The sequence below is a fragment of the Podarcis pityusensis genome, assembly GCF_964106645.2.
Source record: "Podarcis pityusensis genome assembly, chromosome: 13".
Lineage (NCBI taxonomy): Eukaryota > Metazoa > Chordata > Lepidosauria > Squamata > Lacertidae > Podarcis > Podarcis pityusensis.
The window spans coordinates 10,589,314-10,610,063 of record NC_138038.1 but is presented as its reverse complement, the minus strand read 5'-3'; the positions used below and the strand labels follow the sequence as shown (position 1 = coordinate 10,610,063).

Below are 20,750 nucleotides of genomic sequence, written 5' to 3'. Positions count from 1 at the left end.
CTCCCATCAGCCCCAGCCAGCAAAGCCAGTGGTTAGGGACAATGAGAGTTGGGAGTCCAATAATCTCTGGAGGGCTACAGGTTTACCATGCCTGCTCTACACAGTAGGCTCCTGGGTGCCTACTGGACAGAGGAAGAGAAAGAAATGCCAGGCCTCTCCAAACTCTCTGTTGTAATATCAGCTCCATCAGGCTCCTACCCTCAACTGTCTTCCATTAGAAGCCATTTCGTCAGGAAATACGGGAAGACAAAGCAATGTTTAGTTCCCCCTCTCAGTTAAAAATATTTCAATTCCAGCTGATTGTTCTGCATCCTCCTGCCTCCCTATTCCTTTTGTGCTGGGCAGTTTGGACTGCAAGTCTAAAGACAGGGATTGTCTTTGTCACTGACATTGCATTCCTTGCATATTGTACTGACCAACACATTGCATTCCTTGCATATTGTACACAGGTAGACAAAAGAAGCTGGAAGACAGAAAGCCATAGAATACAGGATGCCAGGTGGAAACTGAAATTTACATGCTGATTGAACTTAGAACCAAATCTTTTTCTGCAGGCCTCTGGGTATCCCTCTACTGGTTTTCTTAATTGTGTGCTTATCCGCTACCAGCACACACCCCAAATATGTAGGCAAATCCAAGGTGACTCACAGTTTGCAGAGCATGGGCTACTTACCTGGCTTGTTCCAGAGTGGCAAAGCGAGGAGCGAACTGCCCAAGATTATACGTCTCTGAGATACACAATACTGGCTTCCTCAGCTTCAAAAGTACATGGTTAGGGTCGTGGGCATATGTTCCCGTTTCACATGATTCACAGATGCTATAGGATGGGCACACACTGTCAAGAGAGGAAAGGCTATGAGATACCCAACAGCTTTTTCATCTTTTACTAACTAAACTGGTTAGATCAATTTGTGTTAAGATGTGATTACAAATGTGAGAAAAGCCTGAAATAAAACAAAAGCAATTTTATTTCTGTTAGCATGCAGGCTAAAAGATTTCACTTCTCATAAAACGTTACCTTGCTTGTGAGCTATTCCACCATCCTTCCCGCCCCCAATTGGCTGAGCTTTTGCATTGCCATGACATGTTCACAAACATTCTAACAGCTTAGTGTGAAGGTGCCAGCAACAGGATTCTGAAAACACTGCAGCTTTTGAAAGGGAACTGAAATATACGTTTGGATGGGAGGCTGGCGGCTGGGAAACTGAGTGGGTGAAGGACCCAGAAAGTTGAAGAGAAACTGACCCCTGAAGGATAACCAGTTTTACTACCAGACGATGGTGGTGGAGGTAAAAAGCAAAGCTCTTGACTTTTAGTAGCCCTGCAGCTAAGCTCTGTTGTCGTCTACCTTTCACAGTTGCCAAAATGAAGAAGCATCAGGAAGAGACAGACATCAGTAAGAAAATTCCTCAACTTGCTGATATAGCTTGATTTGCCTTTCTTAATGCAGATTTTTTTAAAAGTATAAAAAAACCAAGAAAGGCAAAGAGGTGAAGACAACAAATTTTTAAAAAGGTCAGAAGTGCCAATGAAAAGGGGGATTTAAAGTTCATTGTATTCCTCTCCCAATCCATAGAACATGCTTCCAATATTTATCTTGGATAGTTTTGGTCATAAGGACTAGAACTCTGACATTTTACATAACTACACCCCCCCCTTGCTTTCCCCTTGGAATCTCTGGATGCCAAATTGGGACATTCTGGACACAAAGAACCAACACAGCTGTACGATTTGCATTTTCACTCTTCTGCCCATGTCCTACCTGCACTGGTAGCGAATGCCCACGATAGAGGCCTGACAGTTACTGCAGGAGAGAAGCCAGTCAAAGGGGTTTCCTTGCACAGAGGGGCTCGCAGGGGCGTGGGGCGTGGCACTGCTCAAGGAGCTGGGGAGCTGGCCAGAAAGGAGGAGCTTCTCGCTTAGCTTCTGTTCAAGCATTTCAACGGTCTCTTGAACTACTTGCTCCCGGAACTGGAAAGGGGAAAAGGTGCGCCATAAGCAAAGTCTCCTAGATTTTCTCTAAAAGGTACTTCCGCTCCACTCCCCTGTCCCAGAACTGGTGCATGCAGAGATACGCTAGGATTGGGAAGCCATACGTAGGTTGATGACAACAAAATAGTGTTGGCCACAAACACACACAGTTATGGAACCCAGGACAACCACCATACAGTGGTACCTCTGGCTGCGAACGGGATCCATTCCGGAGCCCCGTTCGCATCCTGAAGCGAACGCAACCCACGTCCGCAATTCGCTGCTTCTGCACATGACATCATTTTGAGCATCTGCGTATGCGCGAGCGGCGAAAGCTGGAAGTAACACGCTCCATTACTTCCAGGTCGCCGCGGAGCGCAACCCGAAAATACTCATCCTGAAGCTACTTCAACCCAAGGTATGACTGTATTTATATGCTTTTGATTACCAAGTGCACTCCTCCACCCATTACAACACTTAAGATCAACTAAGTGCCCTCTTAACAATATGAGCCAAGCATTGGATATTTATCCAGACTGCAATTTGCTGTAGCGTGGTGTCAAATTTCAACTTGCGGGCCAAGCTCCATTATGTTAAGGAAGCACAAGTGTGTGTTTGCGTGTGGAAATCTGTGGTTCTCATGGTCTGGCTTGAGAAACCCTCCAATGACCCCTTCCCCAAGGTCTGAAAAGACAAATAGAAATCTAAGAGCAGAGAGGAACTCACCCTTTCCAAATAGCTGGTGAACCACTCAGGAGGGGCCTCACTGGGATGCTGCTCACTCTGGGGAGACAAAAACAGGGAGAAATGCAGCCACACAACTTAACACACAACTTCCTTGTACACAGTTCATAATTAACTTGAGACTGAGCAAACAGCGACACGCATTCTTTGAAGCAGGACACAGTGTTTTTCCTCCAAAAGAAAGATGAACACCAACTTCCCGCTAGGAACAGGAGTTTCGTTCTTCTGGCAAAGCAGAATGTAAGCAGCACCTTTCTACTTGTGGAGAGCAGTTTCTGAGCATTTGTCTCGTGTGTTCAGTTGCCTTAGCCGTGGAAAAGCCAGAGGCAAGCAAGCATCTCCCACTCCTTCTCAACAGCACAGCTTTGAGTTTACAGGAAGCAGAATATCTGCTTGCCACTGCTGGCGAGGGTGTAATGTGGAGCTGTGTTATAACTATCTGTTGGAAGCGCATAACATGTTGACATGCTTCTAGCGCATCAGGTAAACAGGATGGCTCCAGGGGCCCAAGGGACACACATCTTTTGTTCCTACCTGTCTCTTCTCATTCTCTCTTCCAGTATCTCTGTCCTGAGCCAAGGTCCGAGCAAGCATGGAATAGTGGGCAAGGGGCTTCCTCCCATCTCTGGGACTCTGGGTTTTCTCAGCCTTCTCGGGGGCTTGCTGTGTAGGCATGCCCAGAGGAGCGCTTATTTGATAAACATTCATCTGTAGCCGATTGCCTTGTTTCACTGCAATCTAAGGAAAGAGCTTGCAATAAATATACTTTTACATGCACTCACACTCCCCCATGAATCCTGTGCAGGGCTTTCTTAAAGAGGCAAAGCCAAAAATGAAAATCACATGCGAACCTTGAATCAGTCAATCTTATTGTTCAGGGGAAACACAGCTGTTTGGAGTTAGAATAAAACGAACACGCACACAACCTCAGAAACAGAGCAAACAAGAAGTTCTGAATCTGAGGCTGAGGAATGCTGCCTTGGTTTGTTTCCAAAGGTAGCTGGCAAGGTAAACATGTAGAAATGAACCCTAGGAACAGTGTCAGGAAATGAAAAATATCCATCAAAAGCAGGGGCCAGGATCAAACTAAGGTTAACTTCTAGAAGAGAAAGGCAAAATTCAGACAGCGCGCCCACAAGACTCTTTATGGGGCAAATTGACAAACCAACAATTCTGCTTTGATGCACATTGCCTTGGCCAATTCACTTTTCTCAGCTTTAATTCTGCCAGCCTGTAAAATGGAAACAGTAAAAAGGATCTCTCACACAGGGTGGCCTGGAGGGTAAAACACCCACCCACAAAAAATTTGCTTCAATGTACTCTGCAAATCCAAGTGCTATAGGTAAGAGAGAGGCCTCGAACCTTGAAGCATGGCAGGCAACCCGCATAAGAATGTCGGGAAAGGTGATGTGATCAGAGTTATATCAGAAAAAGAGGAGCTTAGCAGATGTGTCCTGAGCCAACTGGAGAGCCAACTGGGAGTGGAGTTACAGCAGTCCAGCTAAGAGGAGATCAGTGCACAGACAAGTGACCACGAAACTGTAGTGTGGATTCGCAAGAACTTTACAGCACCCTGGAATGCACCAGTGTGTGTTAAGTGTAGCCGCTTTTACCTACACTGAAGTACAAGTAACATCGTGACTCAAGCACCATCTTCTCAAGCATGCTTAATATTACAGGAACAGTCCTGCGAGGCTTAACATGACAGACACAGAGCAAATACTTGAGCTACAAACTTGGGGGGGGGGGGGGAGGTTATATGCAACCTTCAGTGCAATGACTTTTGGCTGTACAACAGAATGTCCCCTCCACCTCCTCCTTTGCTAAATTTGTTGGTGCAAACAGAAATCCTTGTGCCAAAAAAAATGAGTGCACTGGATGCCACGCTGGGTCTCCCCCCCCCCCCGCAGATTTCATGCAAGGTAGGCCTATTAGCATTACACTAAGCTTTGGCTAGAAGAATATGTAAATTCTTTTTGACAGCAGCAAGAGTGTCTCACAAGCAGAAGTACCAGTGAAGGAGGCCTTCAAACTTTGCCCCCGCCTCCATTCTGCTTCAGATATGAAATTTATGTGGGAGCAATGCTCCTACAACCGAGAGATAACAACATCACTCCCAATGAGCTTAAGGCACAGGGTGTTAATAGAACCACCAGTAAAACCTGACAACCCTGAGAAATGTGGAAGGAAGAGATTTCCACAGATTCTTCCCACACCAAAGAATGCCCAGGATTTTGTAGCTGTACTGTTTCAAAAATAGCCATAAATGCTGATCACATCCGTTACCTTAAGAGCTTCTTCGTATTCCTCTGTAAAGAGAGAGAAAGCCACAGTGAGTTCTGTTGTATTCAGACTTGCAATAAAAGTCACCTTTGCACATTTTATAAATCAACATCTACATTAATCCTATGCTACGTGAATGTATTGTATGCTACTCACGAGGTTTCCTTCTGGCCGCTGGGTTAAACCCCGTTTCCCCCCAATTCAAGGCCCATTCAAGGATGTGAAAGGGAAATTCCTACATTCATTCTGCAATGCATGAACTTAGGGACTTATTTAATGCTGACTGCTATCAATGAAACCACAACCCATGTCCTGAGTTTCAAATCTTATATGTAAAAAAGTTTCCAACTTGAAAAGAAAATAACCATTGCAGTGTCCTGGATTGTGTGAGTACAACACATTTCAGCTTTCCTCCAGTTTGGGAAGTATTCGGGTTTTATAGCCTCTGAGTCAGTGAGGCCCAAATATATATTATTACATGCCACCGACGCATGCCAAACGTCGCATGAGACTTCAGGGGTTCCAGGAGCTTAACCAGGGTCCATGTTTCCTTTTGGGAATAAGACACAGTGCAGTCTGTGGTGTCTTTATGATACATGGTTTGTTTACGCATACATACAAGCTGGAGTCTACAATGGAGGAAGTTCGTTTTGGAACAAGATGGAGATAGACTGAAATTGCAGAGTTTTGAAAAATTAAAAAACAAAGTGCGAGACTGGCTTCATTATTATCAGATAATGGAGGCATTTAAATTGGACAAGAAAATTGGCTTCCAGGTGGAAAGATCAAAATTAGAAACTGAACTGTTAGAACCCAAAACTAAGAATTTGTCAAGAATGTATAACTTGCTGCTGAAATGGAACACTCAGGATGAAACGGTAAAATCGGCTATGATTAAATGGGCACAAGACATTGGACATAACATTATGTTTGCTGACTGGGAACAGTTGTGGACCACAGGTATGAAATTTACGGCATGTAATGCCTTAAGAGAGAATATTATGAAAATGATATACAGGTGGTACATAACCCCAGTCAAGCTTGCGAAAATCTATCATTTGCCCGATAACAAATGTTGGAAATGTAAAGAAACTGAAGGTACATTTTTTCACCTTTGGTGGACGTGCCCAAAGATTAAGGCTTTCTGGGAAATGATATATAATGAATTAAAAAAGGTATTCAAATATACCTTTCCCAAGAAACCAGAGGCCTTTCTCCTGGGCATAGTCGGCCAAATGGTGTTAAAAAAGGATAGAACTTTCTTTATGTATGCAACAACAGCAGCAAGAATACTTATTGCAAAGTATTGGAAGACACAAGAACTTCCCATGCTGGAGGAATGGCAGATGAAATTGATGGACCATATGGAACTGGCGGAAATGACTGGTAGAATTCATGACCAGGGAGAAGAGTCGGTGGAGGAAGATTGGAAGAAATTCAAAGATTATCTTCAGAAACATTGCAAAATTAAAGAATGTTAGAGTGATGTTGGATTGAAAATAAGTGGTTTCCAGCTATACAGGATAAAGTTATAGATAGATTAAGATTAAAGATTAGGATTAAAGAAGTTTAAGGAAATAGAAATTTGGTACTTAAGAGGTAAAATTTTAATGCTATATTACATTAAGATTAAAGATTAGGATTAAAAAAGTGGAAAAGAAATTGCTGGACAAACAATTTGGACTGGAATACAAAAGAGGGAGGTATGAGGAAGTCCAGAAAATAAGTAAATTCAAAAATGGAAATGAAAAAGTGATATTGTTTTTAATTGCTCTGTTTCTTTCTTTGCTTTTTGTTTTTTTGTGTTTTTCTTCTTTTTTTGGATTATGTATTGTGTATTTGTGTATTTTTTTCCCATGTTTTTCTGTCTAACTTTTTATTGAAACCTTAATAAAAATCATTTATAAAAATAATAATAATAAAAAAATACAATGGAGGAAGTTCGCAGCAGCAGCAGCAAAACATGCCAGGTTATTCCATAGCAGCAGCAGCAACAATATACCATTCGATGCTTTGAACTGCAGCCAGTAGAATTAGACGTTTCAATTAACACGTTGATTGGCTAGGATTACTGTCCTAATACACAACTTCATAAATCTGCCTAATTTAATTAGCATTTACCTATGCTAACTACTGGTGCTTATAAGCGAGTACGTCACACCTCCCACGATTCCTAATACATACTTGGGTCTGGTCATTTCCGGTCTCCAGCTCTAATTCAATTCTAATGTTTATTAAAAGCCAAGCATTTGGCACTCTCAGACCTTAAACAGTGTAAATACTTGAGCCTAACTGACTCACAAGGGCATAAAAATTTTTATAGGATGCTAAGAGACTAAACAAAAAAAAAAAAAAACACCTGACACTTGCCTATTGCCTGCAAGTCCTGCTCTCATTTGCTATTGGCTGTGCTGCTGTGATGTCATTGAACAGAAAGGAATCAACTGTTTTGTATGAGTGGAGTGGAGTCAGAAATGCAAAGTCATCAAGGAAGGGTGTAGGAAAAAAAGGCTGTGTGGAGAGCCCAAAGTGGTAGAGCAGGAACTGTATGACATTTTAATTTGAGCGAGCCAGTTAAATCTTTGGCTGCTAGTCTCAAGTATAATTACATAAAGGGAACCAGGAACACTGCAGTGAGAAAGTCTACTTCCTATCTGTACAGGAGAACTGCGAGGAAAACCCTATAACTTCACTAAATGCAGACTTCTTTATGTGGTGAAAGTGAGGCATGTTCTCCTGGGCATAAAAAGTGCAATACTATTTGTACCCAAATTTCCCCTTACAGGATATAAAAATGCAGGTTTTACTCAGAGAAATGCAGCTGATAATCCTCATCAGATGTTACAAGTAAGCAACAGAAACTCACCTGCGGTATTGACAGACACCTGTGAAAAGAAAACAAGCACAAATGAAGGCTTATTCCCTGTTGCTGGTCACATTCACCACCTTAAAATCAAAAGGGGATTTCTCATCCAGGATTTCAGAGCAGTTGCCTGGCTTCTGTCACCACTCCCATTGTTTCTAGCCACTCTCCTTCATATCATTAGCTTGCTTCCCTTCTCCTTACCACCCCCCACAAAGTAGGTTCGTACTTTAAGGCACTGTCCAGCCCAGCAACTCCACCCAGGCTATGATTCAGGAGATTGGACCCAGGGCAACAGATACACACCGGACAGACTTTATTCAAGTTTTATACGCTGCAAATCTCCCACTAACACAACACATAAAAGTTTTTCATAATCCACGACACTCTTCTAGGGCAGGACTGTTACAGACTTCACTTCTGAAGTTCTCTACACAATGACAATGATACCAATTAGCCTAATAACTTACAACTGAGCCTCTCCTCAGCCCAGCAAGATTTCCTCATTTTGGAATCTTAGCATGTCAGTTCTCAGCAACAGAGAAATGCGGAGAGGCAGGTACAAGAATGCACTGAACACAGAAAAATGACTTCCGGTAAAAATGGAAAAACTCATCTCCCTTCTCCTGGGATAAGCAAGACCAGGCCTATTGGCATTAGAGGGTGGTGTTCAGTTTGTGACGTGCAACTGATTCAATGTAGACAGAAAACGTCATACAGTGGAAAAGAGCCAGTACACCTTATGCAACAGGAATATCACAGCAGATGTTTTAAGACTACAACTCTCATCATCCCCAACCACTGGACATTATGTTCTAGGGCTGAAGGAGCGTTGTGGTTCAACTGCATCTGGAGAGCTACATGTTCCCCATTCCTGTTGTAGGCAGATTTTATTTCAGGATATTCTCAGACTCCTATGAATTCCCATTCTGTTAAAACAGGCTTCAAGATCGAGAGAACCCAAAGACTAAATATTACCCAATACAGAACAAGCGTTCACTGATTGAGAAAGGAAACTATTTTGTAAGAGATGCAAGTTTCTTTATAGAGAATTGATGGTGTCAGACTCCGTAAAGCTTCCTCCCCAAACTTTCACATTTAAAACAGACCCTACACAGGAACTGTGGAAATAATGTACCTCATCTTGATCCTCATCTAGGTACTTGATCTGGATATCATTCAGTTCAAATGAGACTTTCACCTGCAAGAGAATGGAAGTGCAGTGAACTAGGCTGCTATGCCTGGGGTCAGCAAACGTTTTCAGCAGAGGGCCGGCCCACTGTCCCTCAGACCTTGAGGGGGGGGGCAGACTATATTTTTTTGGGGGGGGTGAACAAATTCCTATGCACACTGGGAAGAATGGGGCGGGGGAAGGGCAGGCGAAATAAAAAATAAATAAAAAATAGTGTGCATTAAAGCGGGGTGGGGAAGGCTCCTCAACAAACAAGCTCACACACCACCAAGCTGCTCATCCTTCCGCTGCCCCCCAAAACACACACACACACAGACCCACAATTGCCCCACGGGGAAAAGGGCAGCAAGTTCAATATGCAGAGAACGGCCAATGGCGGCTCCAGAGAAGCAGCACCGGGGGGGGGGGGGGCTGGAAGAAGAGGCGAGGGGGGCAAGTAGTCCTCCTCCCCATCCCCACCCCTTCTCGGTTTGCTGCCTGCCTCATTTGCCGAAGGGCTGGCAGCAGTGGCGCGAAACAGGCTTCCTCCCTGCCTAGACAAAGAGCCACCACCGCTTTTCGTGAAGTGGGTGGGCAGAGCGAACTTGTCTGCTCTGCTCTCTGGCCCACAGGGGCACCAGGGCGGCGGCGGCAGGAGGAAGATTATTATTATTATTATTACAACTATTTCCTCAATGGCCTGACTTGGAGGGAGAACAAGAGGAGAAATGTTGGCGGGAAAGCAGAGAGAAAGAGAGGGAAGAGGATTTTTGTCCTTCCACCTTCTACCTCCACGTGCGCACTCAGCTTCTGGGGGCACAAAACAATACAAACACTAATAATAATACTAATAATAATATTAACGATCTTGGGGTAAGTAAGCAAGCAAAGGTGTGTGAAGGAGGCGTGTCACTGCAGCCGCCCACTGTGGTGCAGGGCTGCATGGCAGAGGCAGCGCCAGCCAGCTTGGCTGCCCGGACAGAGCTTCTGCAGGCGACGGGAGAAAGAGGCCGAGCTGACCACTGGACAGTTTGCTTAGCAGCCCATCCTCCCTGCCCCCAGTGCCCAGGATTTCATCAGATGCTGCTCACATGTTTTTAAGCCTTTCCTTGCAGCCATTAGGGCTACAAGCAAGGCAATAGAAATAATAACAGATTCTCAAGAGTGCCAGTATGAAATTCCAGAGAATCTGAGGACTAAGTAATATTCCAAAAATATTTGCCAGACTCTCCAGAGAAACTGTACCTTGCACCAATCATGTAATGCTCCACTCACTGCAAGCCAGTAGTGTACAAGCAAAGTAAACACCTGTGTACAAAGGGCAAAGCAAGCTCACGATAAAATCCAGCCAAACTATCCCTAGGCCAAGAGGCAGAATAAGTGGGCATTTCTTTTACTTTGTGACAGACAGCAACACTGGATTTGCATTCAGCCAGGCTTCTCTTTCAGCAGTAGAACTGCAGAGATCTGTTCACTTCCTGCCACTTTCAATACTAGGTCCTGATCTACAGTGGTACTTTGGTTTACGAACTTAATCCGTTCTGGAAGTCCGTTCTTAAACCAAAGCTTTCTTAAACCAAGGCGTGGTTTCCCATAGCAGCGGGGGACTCAATTTACAAATGGAACACAGTCAACAGGAAGTGGAACATGTTCTGCTTCCAAGGCAAAGTTCACAAACCAAAACACCTACTTCCGGGTTTGCAGCGTTCTTAACCCAAGTTGTTCATAAACTAAGCTGTTCTTAAACCAAGATACCACTGTATTTCAAGCAGATCTGAGTAATCAGCTCTGCTTCCTAGTAGGTTCTCCCCTCAAATAAAAGTCCATCTTGTTGGATTGTAGCTCAATCCCCATCTAGCTCCTGATGAAGTTCCTACCAAGTTCCTGTGTGCCAGACCTCATTTGTTTGCTCCCATGGAGCCAACAGAACACAAATGACATTCAGAAAGTTAAATGGGAACTCAATTTACATTTATGGCTATCATCACCAGGGACTCACCATCTTTGGCAAACCTTGGTAAGCAAGCTGAAAGTGGTGGTTGCCCCTTCCTTGTCACTGATCTGGCACTGTGTCTCCACACAAGGTCAGGGACAATCTGCTATATTAGGTTTGAAATGGGAAAGTTTTGATGAGGGGTTGCTGGGTTGGCCACTGTGTGGCTGAGGCACTTCAGCCATGTTAGCAGGGCAGCAGCCAAACAGCCTTTAGTATTCTTTCCTATCTCAAGAGTTGGTAAGGGGTGGGAATCAAGAGCCAGACAATTCTCACTCACCTCTGCAGATCCTAATTGGGAAGAAGGGCTGGGGTTTATCATGCTTGCCAGAAGGCAGTGGCAAGCTTATCATGGCTAGGGGTGGGTGATATCTGGTTTTCAATATGACTATATATCACCAGCTAAACATTGTGATATACCAATATATCACAATGTCTAAAATAAGGATGGAGCCATGTAGAAGCATTGGCTAGTTTCACAGTTTTCCCCACTTAATTTTGCACAGCAGACACACATACACATCATGATTTGCAATATATTGCCAGGTCAAAAATACGAACCCAATATAATGATATGGACATCAAACCGGTTTTGGATGCTATATCGATATAATCATCCAGCCCTAATCATGGCAAGCAAAAATGTGGAAGTCTGATAATCAGAGTTAACTTTCATTATACATATTAATTTTGAAAATTCATCTACTTTTCCCCCTGTGTTGTTCAGTGTATTCAACCATCAAAGATCCAACTCACCATGGCTTCCACATCAGCCCATGTGGTATTAGATGAATCTGACACAAGGAAGCTCTGTGTGTCACCTTGGAAGGTCACACTGAGATTTACCTGTGGATCCATGCCGCAGGACTATGGAAAGAAAATGAAAGCAATTAAAATCTAAACTGCTTGGATGCTTTGAAGTGAATGCAACCACCTCCAGAAAAAGAGGTGCTGGGGCTCTGGTTTACTTGAAAGTTTTTCTTACTGCTCCTGAAGCCCTCCCTGTCCCGTCCCCCCCCACCAGCCAGCCAAGCACCATGATTCCCCAGGGCTTAGGCAATAACACTTTGTACCTGCTCACAGCTTCTCTTTTAATATTACAACAGTGAACTCTGACTGGGCCGATTTACTTGTATATAACTTTTGAAAAGCTGGATGTAGTGTAAAATAATAAAGTAACACACTTATTCTGTCTCAAGTGAGGCTATCAAGAGAAAAAGCTGGTTTTACACCAAGCTGTTTGGTTTTAAACAGCCCAATATGTAGGTATTGCCACTCACTCAATTTATTTTCTTTTTTTACAGACACCGCCCAGATTCATTCTAGATAATCTCTCAACAGCTGTTTGCATGATTTAGTGCTTCCAGTCACCTGACTCTAATTTTCCTAACGTCATAAACAAACTAGACCATATACAGTAGTTTACTAAACACCACCCACTAACATTTCTTACTCCTGTAATCATGTCCACCCAGTACCTCATCTTATTTAAAAATAAACAAATCCAACTACACTTTTAAGAAATTCAGATTATTGACAACTGAAAAACAGGGATTTCAACAAGAGCTGTGTCTTGCTAATGCAAATAATGAACATTTTGTAAAATACTGTGTTATGCCAACAGTTTCCAAGATCAGAAATGCCTTTTACTCCAGCCACCAGTCCACTATTTAAACACTTTCTAACACCAGATTTCATTGGGGTTTATGTACATCTACCTCTGTTGACGTTCTTGCTATTGTTTTTCTCTTCATATCTTCTGTTTCGACAATGGTATTGATCTCTCCTTTGCCCTCCCCTCAACCCGGTTGAGCACAGACTGTACTACTTAGTTCATACACAACCCAATTACAGGTTATATGACCCACAGACTGAAGCCCAACCTGTTAAACAAATGACACAGCTGAGATAAAAGGGGTGGGGAGAAGTCCTGCAATAGCTGGACTACAGATACAACAATGCAGGTACAGATAATGTTTTAACTGGAACACTACAAAGATTCCTGAGGGGGAACCATCTTGGGAGTAAATCCCTGAGCACAGGAAATTGCATTCTTACAGGGTGCATACCGGAAACTCGGCTACCCATCTGACCTAGTTGCCTGTCTTGGCGAGAGAAGCCAAAACAACACCAACAACCCTGAGTTTAAAGGCCGCAACTGCCACACACCATACTTGCCTGATGGGAGAAAACTCCAAGACCATAACTGAGACAAGCAGCGCTTGGGGGCATTGGGATCAATCATCATTAGCCACGTATTAGCGGATGGGAGATATATATATATATATATACACACACACCCAAAAAATATATCTATACATAGACACACACGCATATATACATATATGAATATATTATATATACACACACACACACACATATATATACATACATTACACACATACACATATTATATATCTCCTACCACCACTAAACATCCCTTTGGGCTTCCATGGTGTTTCTGGGCTGCATTTGAAATAGGTTGGCAGGCAGCAGGCGAGGCGATGCTAGGCTACTCACCCAGCTGTGAAATTTTATTATTAATAATATTATCTAAATTCGTATACTGCCCTTCATCCGTAGTTCTCGGGGTGGTTCACAGAATAAAAACACGATACCGAAACACAAAATAACCCCCCCCCCCACAACAACATATTTAAAAGGGTGCAGAAATGAAGGCGGGGAAGCAACTTGGGCTCCCCCCCCCCACCGTCGCCTCAGAGAGATAATTTTTTTTACTCGCCACAGGGCACGAGAGAGAAACCAACTCCACAATAACCACAAAGACAATAGTGTGGTGGTGGTTGTTGTTGTTTACAGAAAGGGGGGAGAAGGATAGACTTCTCTCCCCTCCGCAGTCCCCAGCCCGCCGAAGCGACCCTGCCTCCTCCGAGTCGCGCCGCCGCCTCAGGACAGAGCGGCCCTTACCGTCGCGCCGCCGGGTCCCCTGGGAGCTGCGCCCGCCCGCAGCTGTCTCGGCAGCGAACGCTCCGGCGGCCCCTTCTCTTCGCACCTCCTCGCGCCCGCCCCGCGCTGTGACGTGGGGAAAAAACATGGCGGCTCCACCCGAGGCTGGGGCCCTCGCAACAGCGGCTGCCGGGAGGTGATTGGACGCCGCCGAGCGCCGCTCACGCCGCTCTCTTCATGCCATTGGGCGGCCTGGGTAGGCGGGGTCGGTGGGCAGGGGAAGGGCCTGGGAACCACAACAGCAGCGGCGGCAGCGGCGGCGGCAGAAGTGGGCGTGACGCATTCGATCGCCCAGGAGAAGGCATTTCCGGGTTTGCGAGGGAAGATGCCATTTTTCTCCCCCGCCCGCGCGCCTTCAAGTGCGTTTCCGGGGATGACGTAAAAGCGGCCTGGAACCCTGGGGGAAGAAGGCGGGGCTAATAACAATAACAACAATAAATATTATTAATTATTTAATTAGTATTGGTATTAATTATTATAGCAATATAATATTTATTGTTGTTGTTAATAATTTTATAATAATAATTTATTATTTATACCCCGCCCGAAGAAGAAGAAGAGTTTGGATTTGATATCCCGCCTTTCACTCCCCTTCAGGAGTCTCAAAGCGACTAGCAATCTCCTTTCCCTTCCTCCCCCACAACAAACACTCTGTGAGGTGAGTGGGGCTGAGAGACTTCAGAGAAGTGAGACTGGCCCAAGGTCACCCAGCAGCTGCATGTGGAGGAGCGGAGACTCAAACCCGGTTCCCCAGATTACGAGACTACCGCTCTTAACCACTACACTACACTACACCACACCACAATAACCTATTAACATTAAAATCTTCTTTAAACAGGGCTGCCTTCAGATGTCTTCTAAATGTCAGGTATTGTTTATTTCCTTGACATCTGATGGAAGGGCGTTCCAAAGGGCGGGCACCACCACCTAGAAGGCCCTCTGTCTGGTTCCCTGCAACCTCGCTTCTTGCAATGAGGGAAACGCCAGAAGGCCCTCGGCGCTGGACCTCATTGTCCGGGCAGAACGATGGAGGTGGAGATGCTCCTTCAGAAAGAAATTGACTTCCCACCTCCACTTCCACAGTGTTTTCACTGGAGTTTCCTTTCCTTTTCGTAGTTCAACTAAGGCAAGCTATACAGACAGAAACAATAAAGAACGGGCAGACAATACCAACAAGTGGGTTATATTCCTGCATTACAGCGGGTTGGACTAGATGACCCATAGGATCCCTTCCAACGCGGCGCTTCTGTAAGGGAGGTGACTATTTCCCATCCCAACAATGAGGGAAGGGCATCATGGGAGTTGTAAGGTAAAGGTAAAGGTACCCCTGCCCGTACGGGCCAGTCGTGTCCGACTCTGGGGTTGCGTGCCCATCTCGCTTAAGAGGCTGGGGGCCAGCGCTGTCCGGAGACACTTCCGGGTCATGTGGCCAGCGTGACAAGCTGCATCTGGCGAGCCAGCGCAGCACACGGAAACGCCGTTTACCTTCCCGCTAGTAAGCGGTCCCTATTTATCTACTTGCACCCGGGGGTGCTTTCGAACTGCTAGGTTGGCAGGCGCTGGGACCGAGCAACGGGGGCGCACCCCGCCGCGGGGATTCGAACCACTGACCTGACGATGTTGTAGTCTCGCCCAAAGAGCCGAAAGTGACAGTTTGTTCCTCTCATCCTCTTAAAACTTAACACCCCAAAGGTGGACGAAGAATTAATAGGGGTGAACCGCCTACCTTTCCCCCACTCCTGCCACATGAAATAAGACCTGAGTCAGAAAAAACCCAGAAATCATTTCTCCGCTTTTGGGGGGGGGGGAGCTTATACCGGTGCCCCCTCGCAGCCTCCATTCAAATCGTAAACATTAATAATAATAAGTAATAATAAATATGCCTGTTGTCTTTGTCCAAGGAGTTTTCTTGGCAGGGATACGGCTGAGAGAACGGCTGCCAGTCAGTGTAGACCATGGGTAGGCAAACTAAGGTCTGGGGTGCTGGATCTGGCCCAATCGCCTTCTAAATCCAGCCCGCAGACTGTCCGGGAATCAGTGTGTTTTTACATAAGTAGAATGTGCCCTTTTATTTAAAATGCTTCTCTGGGTTATTTGTGGGGTCTGCCTGGTGTTTTTACATGAGCTGAATGTGTGTTTTTATTTAAAATGCATCTTTGACTTATTTGTGGGGCATAAGAATTTGTTCAATTCCCCCCCCCAAAAAAAAATATAGTCCGGCGCCCCACAAGGTCTGAGGGACAGTGGACCGGCCCCCTGCTGAAAAAGTTTGCTGACCCCTGGTATAGACAATACTGAGCCGATAAAGCAGCTCAGCCTCAGCCTTAAACGTTGCTCAGAAACTGAGGTTAAACACAGCGCGATTCCCTCCGCTGTTATTCCCCGCGCGGCCAATTGGAGAGAGAGAGAGAGAGGGTGGGGGAAAGAGTGGCGTTCTGGTTCACGTGATCGCAACGGATGCGGAAGCGAGGAGATGATTGGTTGGCGAACAGGTTGCCTAGGGGACGGTTCTGAAAGAAGGCGCGAAAAAGGGCCCGAGAGACGGTTAGAGGAAGATAGAGAGCGCGCGCGCGCGTGACGACTGACTGAGGGGACATTTGCGTGAGGGAAGAGAGCGAAACGGGGTTTGGCGTTTGTCTTGAGGTATCAAATGGGTTTTTTTTTTGCGGGGCGTGGGCAGCGGCGGCGAGAGAAGGCTAACAGCGTTCGGGTAGCCGGCGGGGGAAGTTCCTTTCGGGCCGCAGTTAGTCAACGTGGCTTGAAAAAGAGAGTTATCTGACCGGACGAGAGACGGGGAAAGCTTGTGAAATGGGAAGGGCGAGTTGCGGGTGTTATGTGTCTCTTGAAGACTCGGAATTTCGCCCAGTTTTTAAGAGAAGGTCCGGGGCACAGCGGTGTTTTCCTAAATTAAAACCAGGGACTCGCTTCATGAGGCAGCGTCGGTCAAACGGCGGCTATTTTGTTTATTTCAAAACGTGTTTCTTTTTTGGGTGGGTTGTTATTGGGTTGTTGTTTTTTATTTTGATTATTTTGTGTTTGTATATTCTGATTTTGTTCTGTGAATCGCCCTGAGACCTTCGGGTATAGGGCGGTATATAAACTGAATAAATAAATAATAGATTTATATTTATAACTTTTGTTAGCCGCTTTATCTCGCCCGGGGCAACAAAACAAACCAACATTAAAGCCCAGGGGTTTGGGGGGGGGGGGAAGAAGTGTATTAACCATAGAATTGTAGAGTTTGGGAAGGGACCCCCGAGGGTAATCTAGTGCAGCCCCTTGCAGTGCATTAAAAACATCCCACCCACTCCTAAAAGGCCACGGAGAGTTAAAGGTTAACAAGGAAAGTCTTTGACTGGTGCCTAAAGCTAAATGAAGGCGACAGGTAAGCAATAGATTCCCGAATCAGTGGGTGTTAACTTCTCTTCTGTTTATGGTGGGTGGCCAAGTTTTTCTCTCTCCAGTTTTCTCCAATAGGTGAGACAGGGTGGGGTCTGGGGCGCATAGTTTCTTCCGGCCAGCATTCATGCCTTTGCCACCACCCTGCAACTGGTTAGGTGTATTTGTGGCCTTCCTCAGGCTTTCCTGCTGCATCCTTAAAGGTAAAGGGACCCCTGACCATCATGGGTAGGCAAACTAAGGCCTGGGGGCCCGATCCGGCCCAATCGCCTTCTAAATCCAGCCCGCGGACAGTCCGGGAATCAGCGTGTTTTTACATGAGTAGAATGTGTCCTTTTATTTAAAATGCATCTCTGGGTTATTTGTGGAGCCCAGGAATTCGTTCATTTCCCCCCTTCAAAATATAGTCTGGCCCCCCACAAGGTCTGAGGGACGTGGACCGGCCCCCTGCTGAAAAGGTTTGCTGACCCCTGCTTAAAATGATGCCATTGCCCCACTCCTTCATCCATTTATAAGAGAAAGGGGTGGGAGTTAAAAGAGTAGCCTGTAGTGCAACACACTTCTATTGAAGATGAATATTTCAGTGCTACATGGTTTCTGCTATATAGGAACAAATTTATACGTTTATTATCATTCATTTAATCAGGATGTTAAAAGCTGTTAGTAACATTCAGGGTTTGTTGATAGCAACAATAATCCTTCTGTGAGAAAAAGTGTCCAGTGATCCTATCTACATAGCAAGTAATTATGCTGTGAGTAAAACATGCATATGATCAGGTTGTAAGGTTTCAGTTGTCTGTCTACTTAGCTGAGAGTAACTTTTAAAAAAGTAGTCACTGGGTTGAACTGAAATGTTATTGGATTTGCAGAATAAAAGTCATTCTTACTGGTTCATCTGCACACTTACAGTGGATGTAAAAGTCCTCTGAACTCAATAGGCCTTATTTCCCAGTCTGGGCTACCCATTTAATAGAATCTTAGGTCTGAAACTGTAGTTTAGGCCTAGAATACTAGACTATTTTAACATGAAGCCTTTTAATTTTTGAAGGTGTAGAAGACATTATGGATTCCTCCATTCCAAGCATTGCGGAGGTTCGTGGCATATTGCTGGCTATGCAGAAGAACTTGGAATGCCCAATATGGTATGGAAAAAAAATTAGTGTCCCCTTGGTTTCTGATTCAAAATACAATATCTAAAGACTATCATTAGAGCTACTGTTCTTTGAACGTGGGTGTCACAGGGAACTATGGTTAGTTTAACATCTAAAGCAGAAGCTTTCGATCTTGTGAAAGAGGACTGGGAAAATGAGAGAATGTGAACTTCATGATTTCCTGTTAGGTTTCAACTGAGCCTGTATCTTTCAGATTCTTTTTTCTCAGTTACTCTTTATTAGTTTTATACATGACATCCAAACAACACAAAAACACAGTAAGCCTTCTGCCAGTTGCAAATGAGTAAGAAGCAGGGAAGGAACATCTCCATTGCCCAATCAAGTTTTATCTGAAAGTTTATAGTATGTGTGAAGTGCTTTTTCATAGAATGCTCCTGCCAGCTTGCTGTATTTGTGCCACATTGTTCAAAATTGACCTTATATGAATGTGTTCCTCCTTTGGCTTATTTCAGTCTCTGACCTCCTGTGTCTCCTTATGGCACATTTGCAATATTGGTTTGAACCAGCTGAATTGTCATAGGAGTCCTCTGAGGATTGCTGTAAATATCACTGAAGATGCTAGGAATTTTTTTATTGGAGATCTCTAATTGCTTTAAAGAATTACTAGGATTCCTTGCATGGGAATTTGCAGCAGTTAAATAAGCTTGAAAATCATTTAGGATTCTAGTATAGATGTGCCATAGCAGGCTTTGGTCAGGTAGAATATAAAGCTATGGTTAAATACTATATGCATTCATAGTGATGTACATAGCTAAGAGTTGGGTTTGCTATTTTTGCATTGTAGAATGGTGTCTGGATCTTTGGTGATTTCCTCCCCCCCCCCCATTGCTTTGAGTTTGAGGGGGTCAGCTTGCATGATGCTTGAGTCCCTTGCAATTGCTAGGGGCCTGGACCCAGCAAGGGTTAAAATCTAATGGGGGATTTGATTGTTGAAGTAGCCAGACCAGCTTCTTGGTGAGTGAATGGGCCTAAGCATGGTTGTTTGTGTAACAAAGGAAGTGGCTTTGTATCAGAGGACAAATGAGTGAGCCCTCTCCTTTACCTGGCTGGTGATGAGAGGGACAATTGCCAGAGTGGTGTATTATAGAACTGGGCTAGAAGCATACAGCAGCTAGAGAGTGTCATGCATGATTTCTACTTGAGTCCAAGGTTGTGACAGGGAGAAGCAATAGCTCTTGGAGTGTTAATGCTGTGAGCCCCTCAATCTTGGGCTCAGGTCACACATGTGTGTAAATAAACCATATATCACAAAGACACTACAGTCTCCACCACCCCTCATTCCAAGAAAACTAAATCCTGGGTGAGCAGCTGGAAACCCTGGCATCTCACACTGCTGGGAGAACGGGGTGACATGCAACACTGTGCTGGTGCTAAATACTTGTTGTCATGGCAGCAAACACTTGGGGGCACCAAAATCAAGGACATAAGTGTTACACTAGAAAATGCAGTCCTAGCATCAGACCACTCTAATATGCTTCATGCTTGTTTTATTATGTGTATTGTATTCTCATGGGATCTTTGAATGAAGATCATTTTGTTCCAGAATGTTTTATAAAACCAAGCAGATACGTGTCATCCTGACAAGACAGAAGTACTGTTTTGGGGGGACGGGGGAGAGCGGGTGTGGAGGATTCCCTGGTCCTGAATAGGGCAACTGTGTCCCTGAAGGACCAGGGGCGCAGCCTGGGAGTCTTTTTGGACTCACAGCTGTCCATGGAGGCACAGGCCAATTCTGTGTCCAGGGCAGCTGTCTACCAGCTCTATCTGTTATGCAAGCTGAGACCCTACCTGCCCGTGGACTGTTTTGCCAGAGTGCTGCATGCTCTAGTTATCTCCCGCTTGGACTACTGCAATGCACTCTACGTGGGGCTACATTTGAAGGTGAGCCGGAAACTGCAGCTAATCCAGAATGCGGCAGCTAGACTGGTGACGGAGCGGCCACAGAGACCATATAACACCGGTCCTGAAAGACCTACATTGGCTCCCAGTACGTTTCTGAGCACAATTCAAAGTGTTGGTGCTGACCTTTAAAGCCCTAAACAGCCTCGGCCCAGTGTACCTGAAGGAGCATCTCCACCCCCATCATTCAGCCTAGATACTGAGGTCCAGCTCCGAGGGCCTTCTGGCAGTTTCCTCCCTGAGAGAAGTGAGGTTACAGGGAACCAGGCAGAGGGCCTTCTCAGTAGT

The 20,750-nt window shown here is 45.0% G+C and overlaps 2 protein-coding genes across 3 annotated transcripts in view; one reads left to right on the top strand and one right to left on the bottom strand.

Annotated features, from left to right (window-relative positions):
• NBR1 (NBR1 autophagy cargo receptor) overlaps positions 1-14,101 on the bottom strand; it is a 30,732-nt gene extending 16,631 nt beyond the window's left edge. Inside the window, exons 1-9 of one of the 2 annotated variants that reach the window (XM_080976604.1) lie at positions 13,954-14,101; positions 11,782-11,892; positions 9,000-9,062; positions 7,865-7,883; positions 5,002-5,024; positions 3,250-3,453; positions 2,698-2,754; positions 1,763-1,971; positions 674-835 (exon numbers count right to left, since the gene is read on the bottom strand). In XM_080976604.1, the coding sequence (XP_080832730.1) occupies positions 674-835; positions 1,763-1,971; positions 2,698-2,754; positions 3,250-3,453; positions 5,002-5,024; positions 7,865-7,883; positions 9,000-9,062; positions 11,782-11,883 (839 nt within the window). In that variant the 5' untranslated portion in view covers positions 11,884-11,892; positions 13,954-14,101. Of the gene's footprint in view, positions 1-673; positions 836-1,762; positions 1,972-2,697; positions 2,755-3,249; positions 3,454-5,001; positions 5,025-7,864; positions 7,884-8,999; positions 9,063-11,781; positions 11,894-13,918; positions 13,925-13,953 lie in introns of those variants that run through there. The other variant, XM_080976605.1, reaches the window with a different exon arrangement.
• Positions 14,102-16,504: 2,403 nt separating this feature from the next.
• Positions 16,505-20,750, top strand: part of BRCA1 (BRCA1 DNA repair associated) — a 49,303-nt gene continuing 45,057 nt past the window's right edge. Inside the window, exons 1-2 of the mRNA XM_080976465.1 lie at positions 16,505-16,635; positions 18,440-18,533. Of these exons, the coding sequence (XP_080832591.1) occupies positions 18,454-18,533 (80 nt within the window). The 5' untranslated portion in view covers positions 16,505-16,635; positions 18,440-18,453. The remainder of the gene's footprint in view (positions 16,636-18,439; positions 18,534-20,750) is intronic.